Genomic DNA, 27,115 nt, shown 5'->3' with positions numbered 1-27,115 from the left:
CAGCTGACAGAAGCTCATGGTACTATATTAACCTTGGTCTAAACAGAGATGTGATCATCCAGTGACCTTATGGCCATCATACTGAACTTGCAGCCTGGTAAAGATTGGGTTGGCAAGGAAATCTAAGTCTGGGGAGTCCATCAAGCACCATAGAGACCCATTAGATTCCCTAGATATTTTTTCCTAGCAAATCTTTGCCTATGAGGACCAAATCTCAGGGGTGGGAGAAATAGAGACAGAGAATTCTGTTGTGACTTCCCAGGGACTTACAGTGCTAAAAGGGACTTGGAGATGTTCTAATCCTATGGTATTGAAACTGGGATCTGAGGAGCCTTGGAGTCCTAGAGGCTGCCCCCAGGGAAGAAGGATGAGCCTGCTATGCACACCTAGTTCAAATAGAACAGCCACTTGCATCTAACCTAGATGTTGGAGTGATAAATTAGATTACGGAAATGTCCCATTGAATTAGTCAGTCCTCTCAAATGATAGCCAAACACACAGATTTAGAGAGGAGATAGGCTTGATCATGAGTACAGATCTGGTATGATACAACATTTCTGGGCTGGGTCTGTGTGCTGTATTCCCAGAGATTCCACATGCAATGTGAGTGTTTGGATACTGCTTTCAGAGCATCTGTTCTCCACCATGGCCAATTGTTAGAATCTGCAAGGGTTTGAATTGCCAAGTCTCATATAGAAGCCCAGCGATCGACGGCAAGGAGATCTCTCTCCCTTCTTTTGTTCTCATCCCAGTGTGACCATGCTCCCTGCCCATCACTTCCTCCAGAGACTTGGGGTCATTCTCCCAGAGGGGCATGCCTCCCTCCTTACATGGCTATCTATGTTTCATAAAAGTGCTGACTCCAATTTCATCAGAAGCTCTTCCAGTGGCCTCTTCTTTCTCTGGGCAGAGTCTCAAATCAAGTGTAAGGTAGTGAGCACTGATTGACCACCTCAAGTCATTTCCTTGAGGAAAGCCTGCCCCTTACTCCAGGATTACAGGCTGGGCTTACCTTCTTACCTTCCAAGATTGTTGCTTCTCCTAGGCTAAACTCCTCATCCCCTGACTCATTTTCTCTACAGATGCCAAAGTAGACGGTCGCTGGAGTTGCTGGAGCTCCTGGTCTGAATGCACAGCAGGCACCCAGGAAAGGAGAAGGGAGTGTAACAATCCCACCCCACAGAATGGAGGTGCCCCATGCCCAGGGCGGAGGGTCCAGACGCAGGCCTGCTAAGTACTGCTGGACAGAGGCAAAGATAGAAGCTGTGGATGCTTCTATCCTCATGATTTCATCTGAGAGAAGATTCCAATCAACCTCACTGTTTTCTTCATCCACTTACCACCTTATAGACTTTTTATTGAGAATAAACTTCAAATTCTTCTAGGGCCATCATTATACATCAGCCAATTCTAAAACTCCTGTGCTTTGGGAATATGTTCCAGTTTTAAAGCTGCTCCTGCGGTTTAGGAATATGTTCCAGCAGCCCTGTAACTTCTTTGTCCTAGTCTGTTCAAGGTGCTTTAACAATAAACTAGTGGCTCAGAGATAACAGAAAATATTCTTGTACTTTGGAGGATAGAAGTCAAAGTGCCTGGAGAGCCGTATCTGGTAAAGGCCTGCTGTATTCTGGTCTACACATGATTTTTGCTTGTGTGCAAGGGCTGGAGAGTGTCCTCCATGGCATGAATCTCTCCTTCATGAGGATTCCTCTTTCATGGTCTCATCACCTTTAAATGCATCTTCCTAATGCCAGCACTTTGAAGGGCAAATCTACATTCCCAGTGTAGAGCAGGAACATCTGGTAACAGACAGAAAGACTGACGCCTCATGTCTTTCCATAGTCCTATATTTTGTTAGGAAAGTAATACAATGTACACACAAGCAGCGATCAGTTTCCATGAGATTGTTTTCAGGACCTCCCACAGATAACAGGGATTTCTAAATCTGTTATATAACAATGTACGATATTTGCATATAACCCATGCACATCTTTCCATATTCTTTAAATTATTTCTAAATTGCTTGGAATAACAGATATAATGTAAATTAGGTATATATTTTTTGTTATATTGCCTTATTTAAGGAATAAGATCAAGAAGACAAAAGTCATGCATCTTCAATACACATCACAGTCCTAACCACATTTTCCTTCCAATGTTGAAATTAAGTACTTGGTTAATATCAGAATATGTGGCACAGAAAGTAAGTGTTGAAGGAGAAAGGATGGAGAAAGGTTTATCTTCCCATGCATATATTTATGATAGATGGCAGAGGCTGGAACGAGACCTTGAAGGGTTTTTCAGTGAGGTAAAGAGGGAGAACACCTTTGACATAGAAATCTAACACAGTTATCTTCTATCTTCAGCAAAAGCCAAATGATCATGTTTGGTTTTTAAATTTTTTTTTTGCCATTTATGGGGCTTGAACTCTGGGCTTGGGCGCTGTCCCTCAGCTCTTCAGCTCAAGACTAACGCCCTACCACTTGAGCCACAGTGCCACTTCCAGCTTTTTTCTGCTTATGTGGTATTGAGGACTCGAACCCAGGGCTTCATGCATGCAAGGCAAGCACTCAACCACTGAGCCATTTTCCCAGCCCCATGATCATGTATTTTAATGTATAACCTCTAACCTTATGTAATAAACAGACCCAAACCTAAATTCTTATTCCTGAATTGAGACTATTTCTAGGTTTCACCAACTGCCTTAAGTAATGTCAGGAGAGATTTGGAGAAATCAGCAAATGAAATAAAACATTGGTTTAGCAATAACAACAACAAACCCAGCAGAAGTGAAAGTTTTAAGGTGTGGAAGAATATTAGGGTGATTGGTAGATTAGTATGTGTGTGGGAATGGGAAGTGGAGAAAATAGAATGAAAGCACATAAAATAAGGTGTGTAAACAGCACACTGCCTGACACAGGTTATTAGTACCACTATTATTATTATTGTTAATAATCATTAACACACTGGGTTTAGTAGTTTATTTCTACATAAACTTAGATCTTACATTGGAAAGAAGAAAAACAGAATGCCTTATTGCTCCTATTGAGTCAGTTGTTTTTTTCTTTTTAAAATTAATTTACATAAATAATTAATTTGCATTCATGATTTAATGAGAAGTGGCAGTTAGGTGCTAGACAATGATTGTTGGTCCAATGGGCCAGGCCAAGAGGATAGTTTACAGAGAATATTCAATCTTGATCTGAAAATTGTAGTTCAGTAGTTCTCAACCTCTTTTATAGTCATCTGGGGAGTTTTATAAACTCTGATGTCCAGAGGCTGCACCTCAGACAAATACAGTCCCAATCTTGAGGGGTGAGAGGTAGATATCAGTGGTTTTAAAAGCTCCCTAGGTGATTCCACGTGCAGCCAAGGCTGAGTACTATTGAGAGTGGAAGAGTCATTGTAGTGCTGAGCACTGCAGTGTGTGTCAAACAGAAAGCAGGATCAGAAAGGTTTATCTGTGTTCTTTTTATCCAGTCTTATCTGACACCTCTTAAGGTCTGCTCTGTATGATCTTTCTTTCCTTCTCTTTCTCTCCTTCCCTCCTTCCCTCCCTCCTTCCTTCCCTCCCTCCCTCCCTCTCTTTTTTCCTTCCTTCCTTCCTTCCTTCCTTCTTCCTTCCCTCCTTCTTTCCTTTCTTTCTTCCTTACTTCTTCTTTTTGTGGTAGTACTGGGGTTTGAACTCAGGGCCTGGGCACTGTCCCAGAGCTTCTTTTGCTCAAGGCTAATGCACCGCCTCTTGAGCCAACAGCACTGCTTCCACCTTTTTCTGCATAGTTTATTCCAAATAAAAGTCTCATGACTTTCCTACCTAGGCTGGCTTCGAACTGCAGTCCTCAGATCTCAGCCTCCTGAGTAGCTAGGATTGCAGGTGTGAACTACCAGTGCCCAGCTTGTGTGATCTTTGCAGAAAGGATAGTCAGAAGGCTGAGTCTCAATGGATCACAGAGTTGGCCTGCCAGGGACTGAGGGTATGATCTCACCTCACCTCACTTCCACTGATGTCAGCTTCCTGTGGAATACCAGAAGGATCATTTGTGTAACACTCAGAAAGCCGGTGTGGGGGAGAGGGGTAGGAATAAGAGACAATGGGACTTCTGAGAAGGTTCAAGTAGTAATCTGGGAACACATGAACCTGGGGTTAAGCAACTACCACGATGACCCGTGAGCCAAAGCTACCAGTTGAACAATGCCATCCTCTGTTCTGTGAGGCTGGGAACCGCTCCTTGGATGGATGTTACACCCTCGGCAATTTTAGAAATTAAAATATAGCAGCAGTAGCAATTTCTAAAGTAGCAACCCTTTACTGGATCAGCGCCTTTCCTTCTCCAGCAGTGATTTTTTCCCACAAAGCAAAGGCATAAAACTCACCCGGCACATTTTCCCTTAGGTCCTTGAAGGAGATCTATAATCTTAGGTTTTAGAGGGAGTGGGTGTAAACACATGGTTTAAAGATATAATCTTCAGCTTGACAAGGTGTCTTTTGGAAAGTAAATTAATGACAGAGAAAAGCAATAAGGAGAGGCTTTCTTCTGCTTTTTTTTTATTTCTTTCAAAGAGAGAAAGATCTAAGGAGTTGAGCACTCAATGAATCTCTTCCGAACCATATGCCTTTGGGGTGAAGAAAATGGACAGAGAGAAAGGAAGGGTAGGCATCAAAAGCCACACTGTCGAAATGAGAGATGGTGAAGTGGAGCCATGAGCACCTTGAGAGGAAGGAGATGTGATATGCTTAGCAGAAGAGCATCCCTTCTCTGTGAAGAAAATGTACACTGTGCCCTTTCACATCAGAAACAGGAATTCTGCTGGGTGGTAAGCTCTGCTGTCAGGCCTAGTCCTGTGTGCTAGAACCTCAGGACTGTATTGGGTGTGTTCCCAGTCCTGGAAGCATTTACATTCCTCTAAAAGAGGTCTGCAGAGCTCAGCAAGAAGATCAGTGGAATGTGGAAAAAAAATCTCCCAGCCAGTGGGGACAGGGGGGGGCAACCAGGAGGAGGATGAACAGCAAGCAGAGTTCAGAATCCAGTGGAGTTACACACAGCACATAATTTCAGGGAACACCTTATTGCATGGAAAATGGCTGTGTAAGGTAAATAGAACTGGAAAGCCATGAGAGGGCTGGGGCAGTTTCTGCCCAGCTCCTTAGACATTGGTGCTGGTCCTTGTCAGTCTGAGGATGCTCAAGTCTGGACTTCAGGTTTGGTCATTAGGACATCTTAGGGGCTAGCCAACACTGGACCTTCAGGAGAGCTACAGAGAACCACTTCCCAGCACCCTCTCTGTTTACCTGGTGAGTTCCTGGGGGTTTCTTCACCCTAAACAATTGTAATACAGGCTGGGAATTTCAAACTGAGTTCAAGACTTGCATTGTACCATGGAAGGGAAAGGGACTCACAGGAACAGCAGAACAAAGGATGATCTAATACAACAATGATATTCACTTGACACTATGTTGGAAATGAACTATACAACTTGTCAGGGAGGGAAGTGATCTGTGATCTGAGGCCAGTGTTTCACCTGTTTTTATTTCTTTTCTCATACTGTAAATTCACTGTCCTAAAACTGTCTTGTTCCTATATATGAGGGACAAAACCCTCTAAGAGTAACCCTCCGCTCGGTCTCAACTTCATTTCCTCTCAGTGAGTCCTGCTAACATACAGGGTCTAGCAAGTGAGGACTTGCTAGGCCCTGCCCAGACTCGGGGCTTTGCACTTACTCTTTCCTCTGCTTGAAATGCGCATCCCAGACAGAGCTCACCTAAGAATCATATACTAATGTTATCCAAGCCTCTGCTCAAAACTCACCTCTGAGTGAAAAGTATCAAGACATTCTAAGTATAAAAATGGCATAAAAATTCTCACTGAAAGTTGTTAAATAATTTGGTAAGGAAACTGGGAAAAAGAGCAATAGTAGTCTATTAGGATGCAATATATGCATGTAGGAAATACACCAAGAAAAACCTTTGTCTGGCAGATACTGTCCTTGTCCTACTCTCTTCCACATCTATTTTTCTTTCATATCATTTATCATTATATGAGATTATATATTATTTTTTGTTCTTTTTCCTTGGTAGGCATTATAGATCATGTTTTGTCCACCAAATTCACATGTTGACATCCTAGTCCAAATGGGATGATACTAGGGAGTATGGCTTTTGGGATTGGGTGATTGTAGCACAAAAGAATAAGGAGAATTTTCTTCCTGGCTGCCATCTGTCAGGGAGGACACAAACAGGAAGATGTCATCTGCCAACCAGGAAGAAATTTGCCCCCAAGTGCCTGATGGGACAGTATCTAAATCTTAGACTTCCAGGTTCCAGAATTATGAGAAACGAAAGCTTGTTGTTGAAACTACCCTTTTTATGCAGTCCAACTGACAGGCCTCCTGAATTAATAACAGAAATCTTTTCAAAGTTAGATCCCAAGGCTCTATCAGAGTCTTACTGTGCCCTGTATTCATATTTGTATTGTATCTTTTGTGTATCATTGTTGAATGAAAGAACTATGTCCAATTTAGTTGTCCAAATGCCCCCAGACTACTCATACAAAGTCTCCAGGACTTTGTACAAGTCACTGTCTAAATGGTAGAATCATCCTTACCCATCCTCACCCCAGCACTTTTCAGGGCATAGGTTAAGTGTCTATGCACCTAGAAAACCAATCCCCAACATTTCCCATGATTCCACTTCTCATTGGTTGCTACATCCAATGGCTATTTTCCAACACTTTCCATGCCCTGTCACTATAGCTTTCTCATTTATCTCCCACATCCAGTGACTTCTTTCAGGGTATATGTGGACTCCTGTTTATCTTTAGAGAGCCAGAACCTAAGTACTTAATACATTGGAGTTTTCCTGTGCATGTTATGTTCTGTGTCTGTATGTCTCTGTGTCTGTCTGTCCAACTCTCTGTCTCTTCTCTCCCTTTCTCTCTCTCTTTCTCTCTGTGTTCAGTACTAGAGGCAAAGAGTACAATGGCCTTTGTTCCCAGCATGCAAGAATTGTGAGAGAGATGATCTCAGGAAATCACCAGGATTCCTGTATCCCGCAGCCTTTCCGAAGGCTGTATAAATTCAGCCCACCATTTCCACCTTAGCAAAGGGAACATCATCAAATCTTCATTCATGGCCTTGGGATTTCCCTCGTTCCCCTGAGAGAGATAAAGGAAAATGTTTCCCTTCTACATTAACAGTTAAAATGTGAGATAAATCCTCCCATCCTAACTTGTTTTTAACAAACAGACTTGGCGTGTCCTGTGGCATGATTCATGTCTGACAGATCTATCTATCCATTCTATTTCTTTAAAGATAGCAGCTAAGAAGTTTTATCTATTATGTGTCTCCCTCCCCCATTCCTATTTTCCTAACCAAGCGTGTGGAGCAAGCAGTTGATGGATGGGTGGTGTTGAGGATAAAAGGGGCCAGAATCAGATTGCTTTCAGAATGTGAACAAACTGGCTTATTAACAAGGAGTCATCTGGCAGGAGGTGGTGGAGGAAGGAGGAGCGGATTCCAGGCAATGGCCAGTGATGGATGGAGGAACACCTGGGGTTGCAAGGTGTGGACTCAAGATAACCGGTGGATGCAGCTAGTGGTGATAACGTGAGTGAGGAGCTCTCAGGCGGCCTCTTGCTCAAAGGTGAATGCCAGGCCAGCCACTTGACTTCCTTTTACAGTCCTTTGAGAATTCCTCACAATGTCTTCTCTGTTTACCTCCTATAAAATGCACCCTCCATATACCTAACGAGACTATTGCTGTGTAGGTAAAAGAAGCAGAAAGTAGGCAGAGCTATTTGGGTCAGTGTGTGAGGATGGGAGGGTAGTTGAGCGAGTCTTCATGCCTGGAACACTGGGTTGAGGCCATCTTTGGTGCATGATTATATTTAATCCTCATGCTAATGCCTTGTGGAAGAATGGCTGGATGTTTTGATGAGAATAGGTGACTTGACTAAAGCCACATGGTGAGAAATCTGATAGCACTGGGTCTTACCCCTTTGTCCATCTGCTGTGGAGATCTCCAAACTACCTGGTCTGTCTGTTGTCTGCACCACTATGAGTGATTGCTAGTCCATCCCTAGAGATCACCATTGCTAATATCATTGACGTATTCTAACAGTTTATTTGGTGTTTTCTGATACACATGCTGTTTATTTCCTTACCCTTGTCATTTTTTTCTGTTTCTATTAGGAATACATTTTTTCTTTTCTATTTTACCTTGTTGGTTTGAAGGATATACATCTATTTCTAGGTTTTCAATTATTACTCATATTTTTGACATGATGTACTTATCCTTACATTTTTTTCCATCCAGGTCAAGGAAAGAAGCTTTGATCTTTTTTTTATACAAGGAGGGCATGTGAGCACCTACTCAAACGAAGCCAGAATCTCTTCTGCTGGAGTGAGAGACCCAAGGACAGCAGCCACCGCAGTCCTTGGACCCAGCTTGGCTGATTTCCAGCTGTGTGGTCTGGGGAGAGACCTGTGTCTCTGAGGCTCTGTCTCATCACCTGTCAAAGGCAGATAATAAATCCATCCTCTTGCAGGCATTGAGAGGATTAAGCTGGATTAGGTATATGAAAGTTCTTTGTAATTGGTAATGCCCTCTGCAAATATTAGTTATTATGCTGTTACATTTTCTCAGAATAACCTAGTGCTTGGGATAGAAAAAGCCCTCCATGTCCTTTATTAAGACATTTCCTAGGAGCTAAATTATTGTATTTCTTCTTGTTCTCATATGTTATAGTGGGTTTTGCATTGAAATGTCTTTTGAGCAGCTTTAAATTTTTACACAACCCCAATGACCAGGGGTTCCTGATGATGTTTTGGGAATCTATGGAGATAATGCCAACAGCAGGGCTAATTACGGAAAGGAGTTCACAAGATGCTGACCTGCCCCAGGAGGGTGACACTATCACCAACCACTTCCTGCAAGTGAGGAAGTGGAGGGCCAGACAGGTAAATAACTTGCTTGGAGCCACTCAGCAATAAGTTACAGAACTGTACTTCAAACGGCCTCACTGTGACTTGACAGTGCATGTTTAGAGGTGCTATGCTGGGCTTCGTTGTTGGAAAAATAAGTAAAAAGAAGAAAGAGAAAGCAAGCAAGCAAGAAAGAAAGAAAGAAAGAGAGAGAGAGAAAGAGAAAGGTAAGCAAAGAAGGAAAGGCAAGCAAAGAAATAACCAATGCTTGATGCTGGGCACTGGTGGCTCACACCTGTAATCCTAGCTACTCAGGAGGTGAGATTTGAGGATTGCAGTCTGAAGCCAGGCCGGGCAGGAATGTTCATCAGACTCTTACCTCCAGTTAACCACTAGAAAAACCAGAAGTGGTGCTATGGTTCAAAGTGCTAGAGCACTGGCCTTGAGCAAAAAATCACAGGGACAGTGCCCAGGCCCTGAGTTCAAGCCCCATAGCTGACAAAGAGGAGGAGGAGGAGGAGGAGGAAGTGAAGGAGGAGGAGGAAATGAAGGAGGAGGAGGAAGAGGAGGAAGTGAAGGACCACGAGGAGGAAAAGTTTGTACACTGCCTTTGCTGATGTGAAAAATAGACCCTGAAGCATCTGAATTTCTCAGGTTCTAAATGTGGCTTGTCAAAGTAAAAAATGCTGTATGGAAAAATGCCTTCAGTCAATAGCAAGGTATCACAGACCTACCATGTACTATTCCAATATGTTGCTGTTAGGTTTTAGGTAGGCATTCCAGGTGTAAAATTAAGCTAGAGATGAGTAAACCAAGGCTGAGGCAGAATGTTAGAGGGCATTTTATTTTATTTATTTTTTCTCAGTTGTGGGGCTTGAACTTTGGGCCTGGGCACTGTCCCTCAGCTCTTCAACTCTACCACTTGAGTCACAGTGCCATTTCCTGTTTTCTGAGTGTTTTATTGGAGATAAGAGTCTCGGACTTTCTTGCCTGGGTTGGCTTTGAACTGTGATTCTCAGATTTCAGCCTCCTGAGTAGTTAGGATTACAGGTCTGAGCCTCCAGCACGTGGCAGCACTTAATTTTTAAAGATACTCTTGCATCTACCACAAACTGGGTAGGCCTTAAATAAATTCTTGCTCTCTCTCTCTCTCTCTCTCTCTCTCTTTCTCTCTCTCCAAAGCCATGGTTTTGCTCTTTCATCTGTCTCTGGAGGTGCTTGTCAGGTTTACCTGATCATGATTATAGAGTTTTTGTTCTCCTCTTTTCTAAAGTTTTCCCAGAGATTGCTGCCTTCAAAGGGTGTCACCAACACCTCCTTCAAACATGCACTCCAGGCCCCTTCATGACATTCAGTTGTACCTCTTCCTTTTATTTTGCTGCCCACAAAGTCAGCTGAAAGTGGCCCTCCTTTTCTGCTGTGGAGGGCATCACTGTCTTTTGGTTGCTTTGCTCTAAGTCTCACCATGCCTATGTCATTGTGTGCATTAATTCTGTGATACTTTTCGCCACCATAGGACCAAAGGAAAATCTCCCCTCTATTTCACTCACCCTTTGTCATTATTTTGTTAATTCATGCAAAATTTATTTATTGATGATCTCCTAATCCCTGGAAATATATTCAGTCCTTGGGATATATCAGATCCCTGTCCTGGCTTTCAAAAATATTGTATTTGAAAAGAAATAAGAGATAATAAAAGGGTACCTTTCCACACAGTGTCTAGAAGCTTTGGTGACTAGACATGCTATTGAGGATATCTGCAGTCTGAAAAATAAAAACACACTTGTGTTTCATATGATCTTGAGTATTTTGATGAAGAAAGTACCAAGGGAGATAGGAATTATTCTGTGTCAGGCAGCTTTCAATACTGTAACAAAAATACCAGAGATACATATCCCAAATATATCCAGAACTCAAAAAATTAAATCCCCCAACCACAAATCCTCAAAGAAACAACTGTCCAATAAATAAGTGGGCTAAAGACTTAAAGAAAAACTTCTCTGAAGCGGAAAGAAGGATGGCCAATAGACACATGAAGAAATGCTCAAGCTCTCTAGCCATAAAAGAAATGCAAATCAAAACAACATTGAGATACCACCTCACCCCAGTTAGAACGGCTATAATCAAGAACTCTAATAACAACAGATACTGGAGGGGACATGGACAGAAGGGAACCTTACTGCATTGTTGGTGGGAGTGTAAACTTGTTCAACTACTTTGGAAAGTAGTGTGGAGGTTCCTCAAAAGACTTCACATAGAGCTCCCCTATGACCCAGCAATCCCACGTTGGGGCATTTATCCAAATGATCACAAACAAGACCATACTAAAGCTACCAGCACAGCTGTTTACTGCAGCATTATTCACCAGAGCTAAGATATGGAACCAACCCAGATGCCCCTCAGTAAATGAATGGATTAAGAAAATGTGGTATATATACACAATGGAATTCTATGCCTCCATCAGAAAGAATGACATTGCCCTATTTGTTAGGAAATGGAAAGACTTGGAAAAAATTATATTAAATGAAGTAAGCCAGGCCCAAAGAAACATAGGTCCCATGGTTTCCTTTATTTGCAATAACTAGTATATGTCTGAGTCAAGCAGAAAAGGTCAGATAAGTTGATATTAGGCAAAATGAACCCCAAGTTAAGGATTCAAATGATTTTTCTTTCTTGTGATTATTTCTAACATATTTATAAGATGATTTTTTTGTTGCTTTGCATGTCCCTCCCCCACGGTACAACCCCTGTTTTCACTGTATTTGATGTTGGTATAATTTGTGGAGGGGAAGGGAAAAAACAAATTGTTTAAATAGGGATACAGGTGGACCCATTGCAACAATGAGATGTACAAGTTGTTATGTCGAAAACGAACTTTACAACTTTGGCATGGGGGGACGGGGAGATGGGAAGGGATGGGAAGGGAAACAAAGAAGGAGGCAACCATGCTTGATAAGAAATGTAATCATTAACTTGCTCATGTAATTGTAATTCCTCTGTACTGTATTTTCACCATAAAAATAATAAAAGCATTAGAAAAGATAAAAATACCAGAGATAGACAACTTGTAAAGAAAAAATGCTTTATTTTGATACCCAGCTTCAGATATGTCAGCCCATGGCCAGCTGCCCCTGTTGCTTTTGGACTTGTGGTGAGGCAGCTTATTATAGGTTGGGAGCACACGGTAGAGCAAAGCTACTAACCTGATGGCAGCTAGGGAATGGAGTAAGGAAGAGTTCAAAGTCCCATAATCCCCTTGGAGGGCCTGCCCCCAGTGACCTAAATTCTCCCACTAGGCTCCACCTCTTAAAGGTTTTTACCACCTTCCAATAGCAGAACTCTGGGGATCAAGCCTTTAATACATAGATGGACCTTTCTGGACCTTCCAGATCCAAACTGTAGCTAATCCTTTCTTTATGGAATGAAGGAAGATGAATTAGGAAGACGGACAACCCCGGGGCTGCTGTGTACAAGGTCCCATAGTCATACCATTTCTCCAGCAAAGAGCAGCAGGACCAGCTCCAGTGCCCCTGGTGTCCCAAGGTCTTTGTGCATAGTCTCTCCTGAGTGCTTGTCTGTAATGTCTGGTGCAGGCCAGTCTTCTCTTTTAAGATATTGGTGGCTTTTGTTTCTCTCTGGATCCTCTGCCAGCAGGAGCTTTTCCTCCTGTCCTCAGCATCCCTTCTTGCTTTCCATAGTTATCTTATTCTTATTAAGGACTGGGTTTCTGTTTGAAGCTTTCTCTCCCTGTCACCCAATGATTGCACAAATAGCTACCCCATCAAATGCAGATCAAAATTAAATGAGATAATGTAAAAGACTTCACAATCTGGGAGGCACTCTATAATCGGTAACTACTGTTATTGCTACTGTTGTTAAACTGATCATAATAATCCTTCCCATAGAAGTCCTATTATTAGCCCAAGGTCACACGGGAAGCCATCCGCCATGACATTAAATGTGGGGAGATGTGCATGGCATTTCAAATTCATTCTTTAGAATGTAGGTGTCTCCCTTCCCCATCCAGGTACTCTTGTTCCTGCATTCACAGCTCCAGGACTACTGCCAACACCCCACTGCTTGGCCTCTGCCCCTTGGGTTCAGCAGCTCCTCACAGGTACACCAGCATGAGCTACAGTTGCCAAGACTTTCCAAAATCACAGTGTACCTTTATTTTGCTTAATTCTCACATTCCATTCAGCCTCTCCTAAATGCATTTGCCTGCAAAAAAAAAAGTCCACATGGGGGAAGTTCTGCCCACAAATAAGAATATAATTATTACACAGTTTAGCAGTGCCTGGGCGTCACCAGGGTATTCCCCGGTACTTCTCAATTCAATCGTCTCTCCGTCAAGACCATATTTAATAGGATAAACAATTTCTGCTAAATGCAATAAACGTGAACCTGGGCTGTCATCTCCATAATCAACTCAAATTTCCCATTAGAAGCGGTGTCTGTGATTGAGATTCAGAATTTAATTTGGCAGAGCTCTCTGGCTTCAATGTGCTCGTGTCGGCTTCATGGGACTCTCCCGTCAATGAAAGACAGAACTGCTCTTTTCTTGTCTCTGGGGAATCTTAAAAGAAGATAGATTATAACTCAAGAAAATTATACGGCATCCGGATAATGAAAGAGATAAAACATTATTGGATTAGCCTGTTGAAATAACAGCAGACAGTACAGCAATAATATCAAGCTAAACAAGGGCCCAGACCCATCAGTTCCATTGCAGGGGATACAAGAATGCTGGGAAGGTGGAAGGCAGACAGAATCAGCACCCTGGCTGCAGTGCCCCACCCCTGGGCAGTAAAGAATAGCTGCTTCCTAGGCTTGTTCTGTGGAGCCGGTTCCAGAGAACTGGCTGGGCTGGAATAACTACAATGCGTCCCAGTCAATTGTACTTCCACAAAGTAGCCTAAGGTTCTTCAATGAGGAGTGACCAGGAGCAAAAGAACACCTTACAGGATGTTCTAACAGAAGGGAATGAATGAGAGACATAAGACTTAAAACACTTGTCAGTGTAAAATTAAAAAAGGATATTTGGTAACGTAAAGATCAATTGTTATCTAATTTTCCTCTTGTAGCTCTCCCTGGCCCAAATACATTTGCACAAAGCAAAGTGCCTGTGGACCTCACAGGCAAGCCTCTGAGGGACAAGGAGGGATGGCCACCTTGCTCATTACTCACAGTCACCTCCGTGGCATGCCCTGTGATGTGTTACATTATTCCTCGCCCGGTCTCCATCACCTTCTCCCTTTTTTCTTCAAAAGTTCCTCTTGTGCAGTGATCAGTTTCCTCACCTTTGGCTGTAGCTCAGACCCTGCTTGGCATCCACTCACATTTCTGTCTCTGCTGCTCCATTCCAATGCAGACAACTGCACTTCTCCCTTGTTCAGTGTGGAAGGAACCAAGAGACCCAAATCCACACTCCTGGGAAAGCAGCAGGTGGGGGGCTGTCAATCATGTGCTACCATACCTGCATGTACACATGTGTGTGTGCATATGCTAACCTCTGCTGCATTTTACTTAATGAAAAAAGTCATTTGATATTCTAGTACTTATTTACTGAGAGGTAAGAATGTTCCAGTGAAGAATTTAAAAGTCCAGGGCTTGAGTTTCCAGCCTGGTTTTGCCACTTCCTGTGTAACCTTGAACAAGTCACAGAAGTGTTTCTAAGCCTGTTTTCCCTAACTGTTGAATAGTGCCGATCATGGAACCTGCTTCAAACTTCACCATGAGCATGGGGGTGAATCTACATATGGACAATGGCTGGCACACAGTAAGATCCTTGAGCAAGACTGTGTGCTTGTCAAAATAAGAACAACTTACCTTTCACATGCTGACTTCTTATTGGAGGCCTACAATGTGTCCATCACTGCTAGATGGTAGGCCTACATAATGGGTGGTACTCAGTTTTAGTTTTTTGTTGGTAGTGTAAAATTGTATTGCAGCACTCTTCACCATACCAACAAATGGAATCAGCCAGATGCCCCTCACTGGGTGAATGGAACAAGAAAATGTGGTATGTATACAAAATGGAATTCGACTCATTCATTAGAAAGAATGATATTGTACCATTTGTAAAAAATGGAAAGACTTGGAACAAATTATGTTAAGTGAAGTAAGTCAGGCCCAGAGAGACATGTTTTCCCTTATATATGGAAGCTAGATTTACCTTATAAACTTATAACTAAGTACATTGCATAGTATGCAAGTGTATATAAATGCATTAACTGAAATATGCTAGCTTCAAAGGAGAACTCAAATAGCGTAATTCCTTAGAAAGGCAAAGTCAAAGTTTAACAAAATAAGAGACAAATGAAGAAGAGAAGAGTGGGGAAATGCAGACAAGAATCTAATGTATATACAACAAATTAAGAAGAGAGAGGGTAGGAGTGGGTAGTAGGGAGGGTTGGGTAAAAATATTGAAAGGAGTGACGTTGATCAAGATATATTGCATTCATAAAATGCTTGGTTAAATGGCAACACCTTTGTACAATGACTTCAAGATAATAAAAATAAAGAAGACAGATAGCCAAAAAAAGAAAAACAACCCAAACTGTAGCTTAGGAAAAGTAAAGTTCACAGAAGTGCTTTACCTTGTAAGGCATTTAGGAGTTTTGCTTAACCCATGTTTATTCAAACGAATGCACACTTAACGAACTACCATTTCTACACATGTGAATGCCCTGCCTCCTGTCTGGTGCTACCCCAGGTGGGAACTGCTGTGTAGAGAGCTGGCCTGAGTGGGTGAGGTCCGTAGCCCATGTTGTACAAAGCCCACAGTCGGGTCAGCTGGTCCAGGTGCTCCTCTCCTTAGCAGTCCAGGATCTCCGAGGCAGGGCCTGAGCAGGGCCTGCCCCCATTTTGAGGAGATGGATTGGTACACTGCCTTTGTCTTGTTTTACGTCCTCCAGAGCATGGAGTCCAGTCAGACCAGCAATTCCACTGTCCATCAATGGGGACATCTATGAGAAAGAAGGTAAACAAACGTGGATTGGCTCTTATTGTATACACGCGCTCTATGGAGTTGGGTGGCAGAATAAGCCAAGAGAGCTTACTTTTCTGGCTATTGTAGTTGCCACACTGCCTTCTACCCCTGGGCATTTTCCCAGGCTGTTTGCCTTGACCAGTCTGCTCTTCCCTCCCTATTTTCATAGTTAACCCTCTTAGCCTTCCATATCTCCTGCAAAAGTGTATTTCTATGAGGAAACCGTCCTTGATCTATAATTTCCAAATTTTAAACCCTCAGAGCATTATGTAGCAGTTGTTTCTATTAAAACTTTAAAATGCATTTGAGGGACAGTTTGAAGGATGCTGAACTTTCCATTTACAGTGTTCCCTCTGTGATGATAGGGACTCCATCTCAGCCCTCAGCCCTCAGTGAACACATATTTCCTGGTTAGATGAATGTTTTCCAGCTTAGATACTTCTCCAATATAGGATGCTGTGTGGTTCCTTCCTCTCAGTCTAAAAAGGAGAGCTGTGGCATGTACTGTGAGTGTGACATGTTTAAACAAGGTGATGGGACCACTGGTGTTCTCTAATCCTTGGTACTTGTCTGATACTTCAGGACTCTTTGACTATTAATGAGGCTAGCTGAAAACCATTCACTTCCATCTTGATGTGTCATGCAGTATAATACTGAGGAAATTGCTTTCTGTCTCTGGGACTCCCTGTTTGAAAAATAAAATAGCTGGAGTATATAGTTTCCATACATCCACTGGGTAATCTCTGTTTGGAACCTGGTTGAGGGTCAAGAGGAGAAAGAGCAAACAGCTGAAAGCATTTCACTGCGAAGGCAGGAACACAGGCCAGCATTCAGATCAAAGATTGTGTAGTCAGATCCCCTGGCTTGATCCTGGGTTCCTAGATTCAACACTATGGCCAGCAATGCACTGATGGATCCTTTTTCATTATGCAGAAGGGAGTATCAAGAGAATCCACTTCATGGAGTTGTTACAATGATTAAAGAATTTAACATATCTAAAATACAGAGCAACAATGCCCCCTAAAGCAAAATGAATCAGTATTTATTTTTCTTTTGCAATGTATCCAGTATCACTTAAGTGCTTCACATTCCTCTTTATGAGGTCAAGCTAAACCTATAAAGTAATTAATGGGAAGATCTTCACAAATGCAGAAGCTGAGGTACAACAGAGGATGAGCATCTTGCTTAAGACCTTGGTTATTAAATGACAGAGATGGAATTAGAACCTAGTTTGAGCATAAGCACTCACCAAAATGCTTGGTACATAATCAAATGTCCAAGAAATCTTTATTCTTCTCATTGCAGGTGCTATGGGTTTTTGTTTGTTTGTATGTTTTGCTTTGAGACAAGGTCTCACTTTGTCCTTACAGGCTGGCCTGTAATTCATGATTCTTCTGTCTGCCTCTTCTGTGCTAGGATTAAAGGTGTTTACTACCACAATCAGGGCAACCATGTCCATTTTTAAGGTAATCAGCAGTCACCAAAGGAATGAAAGGCAGGGAGGAATATCAGGTTGAGAATTCTTAGATAGTAACCTGTCTAAAGAATTTGAGAAGAAGCAGCTCTGTGGCTCAAGAGGTATTGCTGAGGGACAGGGCCAAGGCCCAGAGTTCAAGCCCCACAACTGACCAAAAGAAAAAGAATTAGAGAACTAGGAAAGGAAATTTATTCTCCGACTTGTCCTAAGGGAGAGAAAACACAGTGTGTGAGCAACTATGATGGATATATCTTTGAAGTCCTGTGGGCACCGACAGGAACAATCTAATTCTACATGAGGGCTAGAAAATTAATGGAAGGAGGATATCTGCTCCAGATTTATTTTTTGCCCTGGATTTTGAAGGCTACATAAGAGTTTCCTAAGTAGACAAAGAGTGTAAATGTTCCACAATAAACTCAAAGGAAAGACACATGTCATGTATTGGCAGTCCTGTGCCATGAAGAATTTCGTTGAAAATCATGAAATACAAAAGGAGTCAGGATCTCAAGTTGTAGGGTGTCCAGCCTCCTATTCTATATCCTACCTTGTTCTGCTTTTGGATTATTCTCTGCACTTCCCCTGGAGTTCCCTTTTTCAACCAATTTGAAAACTCTACCTGTACGATAGGTGAGCTCACAGGCCAGGCCTTGGAAACCGACAGGGCAGATGCAGTCACAGCGGGATCCTGAGGACACCAGACAGACAGAGTGTAAAATAAGGATGTGGAGTGAAGATCTCAGAGCTCAGGCCCCGTTCCAGCATTGCTACCAGGTTTACACAGGGCAAACGGATGGAGGGTTTGCAATGACTACATTCAATGCCCCAAACACCTACTCCTCTCTTGAGGGTCCTTGAATTATGAAATGATAGTGTTTTTTCCTTGTTTTTGTTTTGTTTGCCATTAAAAGGGAATTATGGGGAACTTCTGAGGAATATCAGTTCTTGGCTGCCACTCAACCCATGTTTATAATCTCCCAAGATCAGAGGTTATAGTTAGCAGTTATTGAGAGCAATCATCATTCTCCATAAGTAACTGTCTGCCTTGGCTTGAATACCTATATAGGGGTGGGAAACTCAGATTCCAATGTCTCACCTTGCCTTTGGCCAACCTGCAGGAGTAATTCCTTATGCTAACTTACAATTTCCCCCACTGGAGCTACTTTCGTCTGTTCACCAAGTATCTCTTTTACGAGATTGTCAGTCAATGGTCAGATCCCAGAACATTTGCCTCTGGCTCTGTATATTCTCTCTGACCACATTCTACAGCCTCAGGTGGACACCTGCTTTTAGGTCTAATTTTTTTTTTGCAAGACAAGAGGGATTTTGGCCACTCTAGATGGAAATCTTGTGTTCACGTGACTATAAGATGCCAATGAATTGACCCTCATGCAGGGGTCCCTGAGCTGATGGAGGAATCTCAACACCTTACTCTTCCCTTACTTTGTGCTTTGCTCATATTCATCTGGTCTGAGAAACTATGCCACTCTAGCCACTGGAATCTTTGTCACTGAGAGTGTGTTTTCTCTTATGAATGCTTCTTCAGGGTTTTTTGTTCCTGTGTGAGTTGTGTCCTGCATCCAGCTTGCTCTCTGGGTTTAGATTAACTATAACCAGAGGTGTCTGATGTTCAGAGTGCAATGTTTGCTTGATTAAATTCTTCCTCAGTGTCTTGCCAGCCCATCAACATGGAAACTTGAGATTCTAAGGCCCTCCCTTCCTAATGACCCAGACATAGCCCTTGAAGTTAATCAGTCAATCATGGTCCATCCTTTACTAACACCCACAGACCTCACTGCATATTGATCAGGACCTATGTAAAGAGGGTTTGCCTCACTCTGTCCTTTTCTTTATCTAGGAGAAATTTCCTGAGCCTATCCCCCATCCTTGTGGCAGACCACATACTCTTGGCCTGGTTCCAGATTTCAGCTAGATTCACTTGTCACCTTCTGTGTCCCTTGGGGCTGGAGCCTGTGGTTCCTGACTACATTCTGACTTTTGGGGAAACAAAAGTGGGCAAACACTTGGGCCAGAGACAACATCCTCCAGATGATAGCTTTACTAATGGACCACAGTGGCCTAGAAGTGGTACCTTTCAGGACAGGGACTCCATTGCCTTGGCAGGGGGCACAAAGGCAGGCACTGGCTTCTCTCTGGAACTCCTCCAGAGCCCGCTTCATGTTCTGCCGCACAGTGCTGGAGTAGGCAAAATCGGTGGCTGTCACCAATTCATACAGAGGCTCTGCCTGGCAAGGGAGAAAAGATATGTCTTTTAAGAGGCATTATTCATCACCCAATGGCCTAAAACAAGGTTACACAGGATGGACAGAGGGAAAATCCTGGAGGATACCTGTGCAACTGCTGCAAGGCCATAGCCCACAGGTGGATGCTCTCTCCCCTCTGTCTCTATCTACATCACACAATTAGCTCATTCAAGTTCAGGTTAACACATGCTGAATACCTATGAAGTGCTAAGCATGAAGTGTAAATAATGAACAACACAGAAACCTTGCTCTTAGGAAACTCAGAAATTACAGACAGAGACAAATAGGTGATAACAGACAGCCTCTAGCAGGACTTAAGATTTTCAACTTGATGAAAGTGTGAAAGGGGTTTGTATTTAAGAGAAGTTGTACTTTGCATTTTGACCATTTCCCATGTAAAGCACATGTCGGGTGATGTTCTCTTGAAATGCTGGGCAGTGAGGACAGAGATGCAGACCGCAGCCCTGTGCCAATGAGGGGAGCCACCTGTGATCTAAGTGTATCCAACGTGGTTTTAACTTTGGATATTTCCTATTCTGACTGGTTCCTCAGAACAAAGCAAGTCGAGGAGGCTCTGTACTGTGTGGTGTTGGCACATAAACAGCAAACAGGTGAGATGAACAGAGGAGTGGATTTTTAATCTGCCTGGTGAGACAAGGAGGTGATTTTTTTTTCAGCAGCTCTTTGAAAGTACTTTAGCATTGTTGTTCCCACACTGCTCCCCTTTCAAATCTATTAGAATTAATCACATCAGGTAACAGTCCCCAACAAGAAATCCTTCCTGAACCAACACCTTTCCGTTAAGATGCTGGACGGACTGCTAATCTGATATGGTTCTGGTTGGACATTTCTCTGTTCTAGGGATCATATTTTCATATTTTCCTCAGTGCAAAATTCTGTTTTTTTCTTTGCTGTTTAAACTGTAAGCCTCTAGAAGCCAGGCCTCAGGGCTATGTGCCCTTCAGCTCTGTTTTTCTACAGCTCGCAGTTTAGGGATAGAAAACAGGCAGATGAAGGGGTCCAGGAGGCCTCAGTAGGTCAATGGCACCAGGTACGAAGAAGATGGTATGGCTGCTCGGTGTAGAGTAGCAGAAACCACAGGGGCAAGTCACTCAGGGACGAGGCAGTGCGATTGGTGCTGTGAAGACAAACTTGAGCCATTGTACAAAGAGGTAGATTTACATGTTCTGGTCTTCTTGACTCAAGCTCCAGAGCCAGGTTCCTGTCCAGGTTTTGTTTGTGATCCTGCCCTAATCCAGCCCTGGAGAGTTTAGGGTCTGTCTAAATGCAGGCAATCATGCCTAATAGAAGCCTCCAGTGGGAAGAAAATTGCTTCCATTTCTTAATGCATCTGATGCTGACCTTCGCTCCAGTGGGCAAAGCAAGGCCCCTTGGTGGTCCCATTGTCTCACCGGTTTGTGGTCAATGAATTGATCCACAGGCTGTTTGTAGAACCATCCAGCTTGCTGGCCACACAAGGGGAGGGAGAGCAGGGGGAGAGGGGCGGAGGTGGGCAGGGTTGCTTTATACCAATGAAGAGCTCCTCAAACAGGCCACTGTTGCTCCTCCAAGCTGCCTTTAGCCACTATGGTATCTTCCTACAGAGAGTCAGCACACCCTCCCTACCCCCCCAATCCCCACCCACCCCACATACACTCCATACTCTAGGACCTGCATGGAAGTTTTACCTTGTGATATCCTCACAGGGTAGAAATTATTAACAGCCTTTTCAGGTGAAGGGAAGTCACTTAACTCAGGCCACACAACTCACAAAACAGCATTGTCAGGATTCTAAACCAAAGACTGTGTTTTCCTATAGCTGGATGAAGACTATTGAGAGAATGGCTTGATTTGTCCCATTGCCAGTCGCCATTCCAGGGTTCTGAAAATTGGTAAGCTACAGTGGTGCTCCCTTTATAATTTAAGCTATTATGGTGCATGACTGTTCTTTGGTTTTGCTGTTTCCCCCTATTTCTCCCTGTCTTCCTCCCTCTCTCCCCTTTTCCCTCTTTTCCTTTTCTTCATTCTTCCATACCTTACCCTAAATACTTACATCTAAAAAATACCCATACTAGTCGTCAGGTGTTTTGCATACCAACCCCTAATTAATATGCTTTACATATTAACCAACTGAGGGTTTTCTATGTCCTTTGAGAGTGTATCTTTCTAATAAATTGTGTTATTCCTCATATATTAAGGATCTTATTTCTAGCATAATTATTCTGATTACTATGAGATAGCTGCCATTTAATTTAACTCATTGTTTTCTTGCTTGAAAGTCAGACTGTATTTTGCAGGGGGATCTATCAGTTGAGACATGACATTGCTTTTCTGCCTACCCCAGTCTTAAGGCTTCTTTGGTTTGTAGTAACTTGCATTCAGAAAGCTATTGTAGTCATTACTACTTCTTACCAAATAGATCCACTTTTTACTCCCTTCTGAACCCATGGTAAAGTTGCAGGTCATTCAAGACAGTTTTACACAGTAGGGCTGCAGCTTACTAAAGGCAGGTTTGCACATAGTAGGGCTGCCTCCATGAAGACAGTTTTGCAATGTGTTCCGATCAGAGAGAGGTAAGCAAAAGCTGGTCACTTCTAAGCTGATGCTTTCAAAGCAGAATGAGATGACTTGTTGCATTTGATTTGAGGACAAGAAAAAGTTCCTTGTTTGAATTCCTGAGTGATCATAGGGAGCAAAGCCTTTTGACCAATATTTCTTAGACATAAAATGTGATTGAGAAACTAAGTTAATGATAGGAGTTCTTTCTCTGTAGCAGGCCTGAAGCTTCCCTGACCTATTTGTGAGCATTATTCAGTACCACAGTCCCCCTATTCCTCCTCCGTGTTGTGTCAGTAGTGGGGCTTGAACTCAAGGCCTTCTGCTTTTGCATGTTTTTTTTTAAATATTCCGCATGGCTGGTACTTTACCACTTGAGCCACATCTCTACTTCTGGCATTTTTGGTGGTTAGTTGGAGGTAAGAGTCTCATAGACTTATCTTCCTGGGCTGGTTGACCCTTATATCTTAGCTTCCTGAGTAACTAGGATTATAGGCATGGGTCAAAAGTGCCTGGGTGGTATTCCTTTTTGGTGACTCCTTTATTATGTCAAAATCTCTTTGGAATTCTTGACTCACTAACCATATATCTTACCAGGCCAGAGTCTTCTAGACCCAACAGCTGATACTCCATTATCTTTAGACATTTCATGGCAAAGAGTTCTGAGACCAGTGTGATTTTTGTTCTAGTGGGATATAGTTATTCCTCCAAATGATCATTTCACAAGTAGGTGTTGTAATCTGATTTTGCTTCTCAGTCCTTTTGCCTAGTTTTCCATGAACTGTTTATTTTGTATCATCAGCTTGGGGAAGTTTCTCCATTTATGCACTTGATGAATGTGTCTTCACATTTAATCTTGCCTTTTCCTCTGAGAGCAGTCTTTGTGTTTTCGACTTCTACCTCTGTACTCTATCCATCATATTTCTGTCCTGTCATTGTTTTAATCTCTTTGTCTTTTGTTTCTACATTATAGGAACATTTTTATAGCACCTTCCACATCACTGACTCAATTTTCTGCAGTGTCAATTCTGTTCTTTATAGTTTCCACTGTAAGTTTTAATTCTGCCATTGTGCTTTCAGTTCCTTGTATTCAGCCACTTCTTTTTATCTGATCAGTGTCCAAACATCTCCGCTTCTGTTTGTTATTTCATAGATTCCCCATTTTCCTCTATTTTATTCTAGTCACAAAGCAAAGGCATTCTAACATTTACTTCTATTTTATAGACATGTGCTTATTTTCTGCATCCTGAACATGATTTCTGTCTTTTGTGTTCAAATCTCTCTTTCTCTGTCCATTGCTCTTTCTAACTTGTCTTTGCACCAGGAGCCACTTTCCTCTGTGGGAAGTGAGTAGTGTGAATGCATTCTTCTGTGACCTCCTTCCTTGTCTACCTGGCATCTAGAGAATCATGACTCAGATCTTGATCTTAAAGATTTATCAATGTACTTGGGCATTAACGAACACTCTTTGCATTTAAGAATTGCTTATCTCGTGGGCTCTGGTATGCTGAAAAATCAATTGTCACTCAAGCCACCTGGTAAAGTAGCTGGCTCTGCAGCAAGAAATGATTCTGAGATAATGGAAAGACATCTGTAGTTTTCTCTGACCAGAAAGAACATATGAAACAGGCATCACCAGAGTATGTGTTTGCAACTCAGATGAGAGAGAACTAGAGATGCATATAACCCTTCTTCACCCTCATCTTTTTTATTGTAAAGATACTGTACAGAGGGTGACAGTTACATGAGTAAGGTAATGAGTACATGTCCTATTGTACACTGTTACTCCCTCCTCTGATTTTCCCCCACCATAACTTCCCTCTCCACCTCCCCAGCTCCTCCCTCCTTCCCACCAACATTGTAAAGTTCGTTTTTAACATAGTGTCCTGTATATCTCCTCATTACAATGGGTCAACCTGCATCCCCATTTAAGCATTCCGCTATGCCCCTTCCCCTCTCCAAATTACAAACGTGTATATACAAGATGCAGAACACCGGAACCAAATTCAGTGAAAATGGATTATACCATGGGGGAAGAACTTGCAAAAGAAACAAAAGAATCACATAGTGGATTATAAGTACATTAAAAACAATAGCAAGAAAGAAAAAGAAAACCCTGTGTCCCTCCCTGTCTTGGGGTACATTTTGCTTATCATTATCTCATATGGTCTTATGTACATAGCCTTTGACCTTCTCTATTTGTTGTAAACATGTACTAGACATTGCAAACAAGGTAAACCATGGGATCTATGTTTCTTTGGGCCTGGCTTACTTCATTTAATATAATTTTTTCCAAGTCTTTCCATTTCCTAACAAATGGGGCAATAATATCATTCTTTCTGATGGAGGCCTAGAATTCCATTGTATGTATGTATATCTATCTATCTATCTATCTATCTATCACATTTTCTTGATCCATTCATCTACTGAGGGACATCAGGGTTACTAAGCAACTGGAAAAACCTCCCATGATCCTGGATTGGGAGGATCAACATCGTGAAAATGGCAATACTGCCAAAGGCTATCTACAAATTCAATGCGATACCTATCAATATCGCAACCAAATTCTTCAATGAAATAGAAGAAGCAATCCAAAAATTCATATGGAACAATAAAAGACCCCAAATAACAAAAGCAATCCTTAGTAGAAAGAACAGCACTGGAGGAATATCAATTCCACCCTCATATTACTGCTGTGCTCCTGAAAACATTCGATTCTCCATCACAATCTACATCATGTCACATGGTAGGCCTTGAAAGTCCTGGTACTTAGGAAAGCACAATAATGCTCCCAGATCAGGTATGATATCTCACTGTAAAGGAACTTATTTTCCTTCAACTCTCCGTTCTCTCCCATGCCCAGTTGTGATGCCAACTAGTGTCACCGTGGCACCAGGCAAGCCCAGATTTCTCTGGAGGTACTTGCATCTCACGGCTGACTTTATTCCTCTGTAACTGCCAGCAACTGTGCCCTGACTGTCACTACTAAGTAAGACTGGAGAGGATTTGAATGACAGCCTTCTTGTTCTGCAGAAACTATGCATTTGACACACAAATAAAAATCCTGTGGAAACTTGTCAGGGTCAGGGTTATAGTCTCTCGTCAAGCTCCAGCCTCTCATTCCTCCTCCTTGACTGCCAAGTGGACTCTCGGGGGAGGGGGTGGACAATGGCTAATCAATGACTGCACAGACACTGGTAAGAGGAGAACAGTGTAAGGTATGCTGTGGGCACCATGGAGAAATCCCCATGGAAAGGACCTACCACTGCTGATGTGCCTGACAGTCCTGTTCTAACAAGCATCCTTTCCATTTAAGGTTGCAGGGCTTCTCTTGTATAGGTGACAGGTGGCTAGGATCATTATTTTCTATTCACACCAAGCCCACAGGAGAATCTAGAGGGCAGGGAAGATGTCAAAGTCTCTTGTCTGGACCTAATGGAGACTCTTGAGCAGCTAGAGATGGATAAGGCCTTTCTGATCCTTGATTTGTGTCAGCCACAAAAGGAGGTAAGCATACTTAACTTGTAGACCATTGCAAAGATCTGATAAAGAATCATATTCTCTGAGCCCCTGGAAGAGTGTCATGAACACTGTGCATGCTCCAAATCTATTAGTTATTATCACCACGTTTCTTTCTGTCCTATAAGACAGAAATGCACATATACACTTTATTCTTCATTCTGGCTTCTCCTTTTGTCTTCCTTTCTGCATTTTAGCAAGAACTCAACAACTACTTGTTGGCTGAACATCTGAATGTTTAATAAATACATGAGTGATTCTCTGGTAAGTTAGAAAAAACAATTATTTAAGAAGGGTAGAACCAGAAGTTAGTTTTTCATTTCCTTTGACAACATAGGGTTTAAGTGAGACAGAGCCAGGGATCTGCAGGCAGTATACAATACAGTGGGTAGTTGTAGTTGGGTTTGAACTCAGGGCTTCTTAAGTCTAGGCAACTACTGCACTATTGGAACCATGCCTCCATGTTTTTTGCTTTAGTTAGCTTTTTGGATAGTGTCTCACGTTTTTGCCTGTGCTAGCCTCAGATCCACCTACCTCTGTCGTCCAAGTAGTTGGAATTATACATGTGCACTATTGTATTTGGCTCCAGAGTCTAACTGGTTTGTCCTAGATTTATTTCTGCTGTAAGGTATGTGTCCATATATGTGAAGGTTTTCCATCTATTATACTACAACTCACCACAGGTCCTCAGAAGCTGCTCTCTATAAAAGTAGGAGGGGTTGGGCAGTCACTTGTACCTTGACTTTGATGATCGCTGGGTTGTACTGCACAGCATCTCCCCACTCCTGCATCAGCTCAGCTGTGGGCAACTCCTTGTAAGCCAAGGTGGTGATGTGCTCACTCGCACCTCCTCGTACCAAGACCACCAAGTCCTCTATCATAGTTTTTCTCTTGTTTCTATCTGGAATGGACATGAAGATCTGGAATGTCATTAGTATCAACTGTTATACCCTGGACTTTATTTGTTGTATCCCTACCAACAATCTTGCCTGTGAGACATCAGAGAACAACAAACATTGCATATTGCAAGGAAGTCATAGCACACAGAGCAAAAGGGAAGCATGCTATAGCCATCGGTAACATCTTTCATGCAGCCCAAGGACAGGAGGTTCATTTTGTGCATCTTTAAGTGGTAGTCATTGATTGGCACAGTGTATGGAAAATAGGTAGAGATAAGACATACAGTGAATTGATAGTCAGGTAGATAGATGACAGAAAGCAGATAGTTAATACATTAATGATCAGATGATAGTTAACTTAGAAAGAAAAAGAAAAGGACAAAGAAAGAGGGATAGAAGGAAGGGAAGAGAGAGAAAGAAACAAGAAAGAAGGAAAGAAAACAAAAGAAGGAAAGAAAGAGAGAGAAAGGAAGGAAGGAAGGAGGGAAGGAAG

At 42.4% G+C, this 27,115-nt stretch overlaps 2 protein-coding genes across 2 annotated transcripts in view; one reads left to right on the top strand and one right to left on the bottom strand.

Moving 5' to 3' along the window:
- Positions 1-1,234, top strand: part of C8a (complement component 8, alpha polypeptide) — a 51,396-nt gene extending 50,162 nt beyond the window's left edge. Inside the window, exon 11 of the mRNA XM_013022265.1 lies at positions 1,083-1,234. Within this exon, the coding sequence (XP_012877719.1) occupies positions 1,083-1,234 (152 nt within the window). The remainder of the gene's footprint in view (positions 1-1,082) is intronic.
- A 14,501-nt stretch (positions 1,235-15,735) lies between these two features.
- The window catches only part of C8b (complement component 8, beta polypeptide), a 37,469-nt gene continuing 26,089 nt past the window's right edge, over positions 15,736-27,115 (bottom strand). The window contains exons 7-10 of the mRNA XM_013022205.1: positions 26,461-26,624; positions 19,477-19,630; positions 18,004-18,072; positions 15,736-15,887 (exon numbers count right to left, since the gene is read on the bottom strand). Of these exons, the coding sequence (XP_012877659.1) occupies positions 15,736-15,887; positions 18,004-18,072; positions 19,477-19,630; positions 26,461-26,624 (539 nt within the window). The remainder of the gene's footprint in view (positions 15,888-18,003; positions 18,073-19,476; positions 19,631-26,460; positions 26,625-27,115) is intronic.

The sequence above is a fragment of the Dipodomys ordii genome, unplaced genomic scaffold (genome assembly GCF_000151885.1).
Source record: "Dipodomys ordii isolate 6190 unplaced genomic scaffold, Dord_2.0 Scaffold61, whole genome shotgun sequence".
NCBI classification, from domain to species: Eukaryota; Metazoa; Chordata; class Mammalia; order Rodentia; family Heteromyidae; genus Dipodomys; species Dipodomys ordii.
The sequence above is the reverse complement of the archived record's forward strand: the minus strand, read 5'-3'. Positions and strand labels throughout refer to the sequence as shown.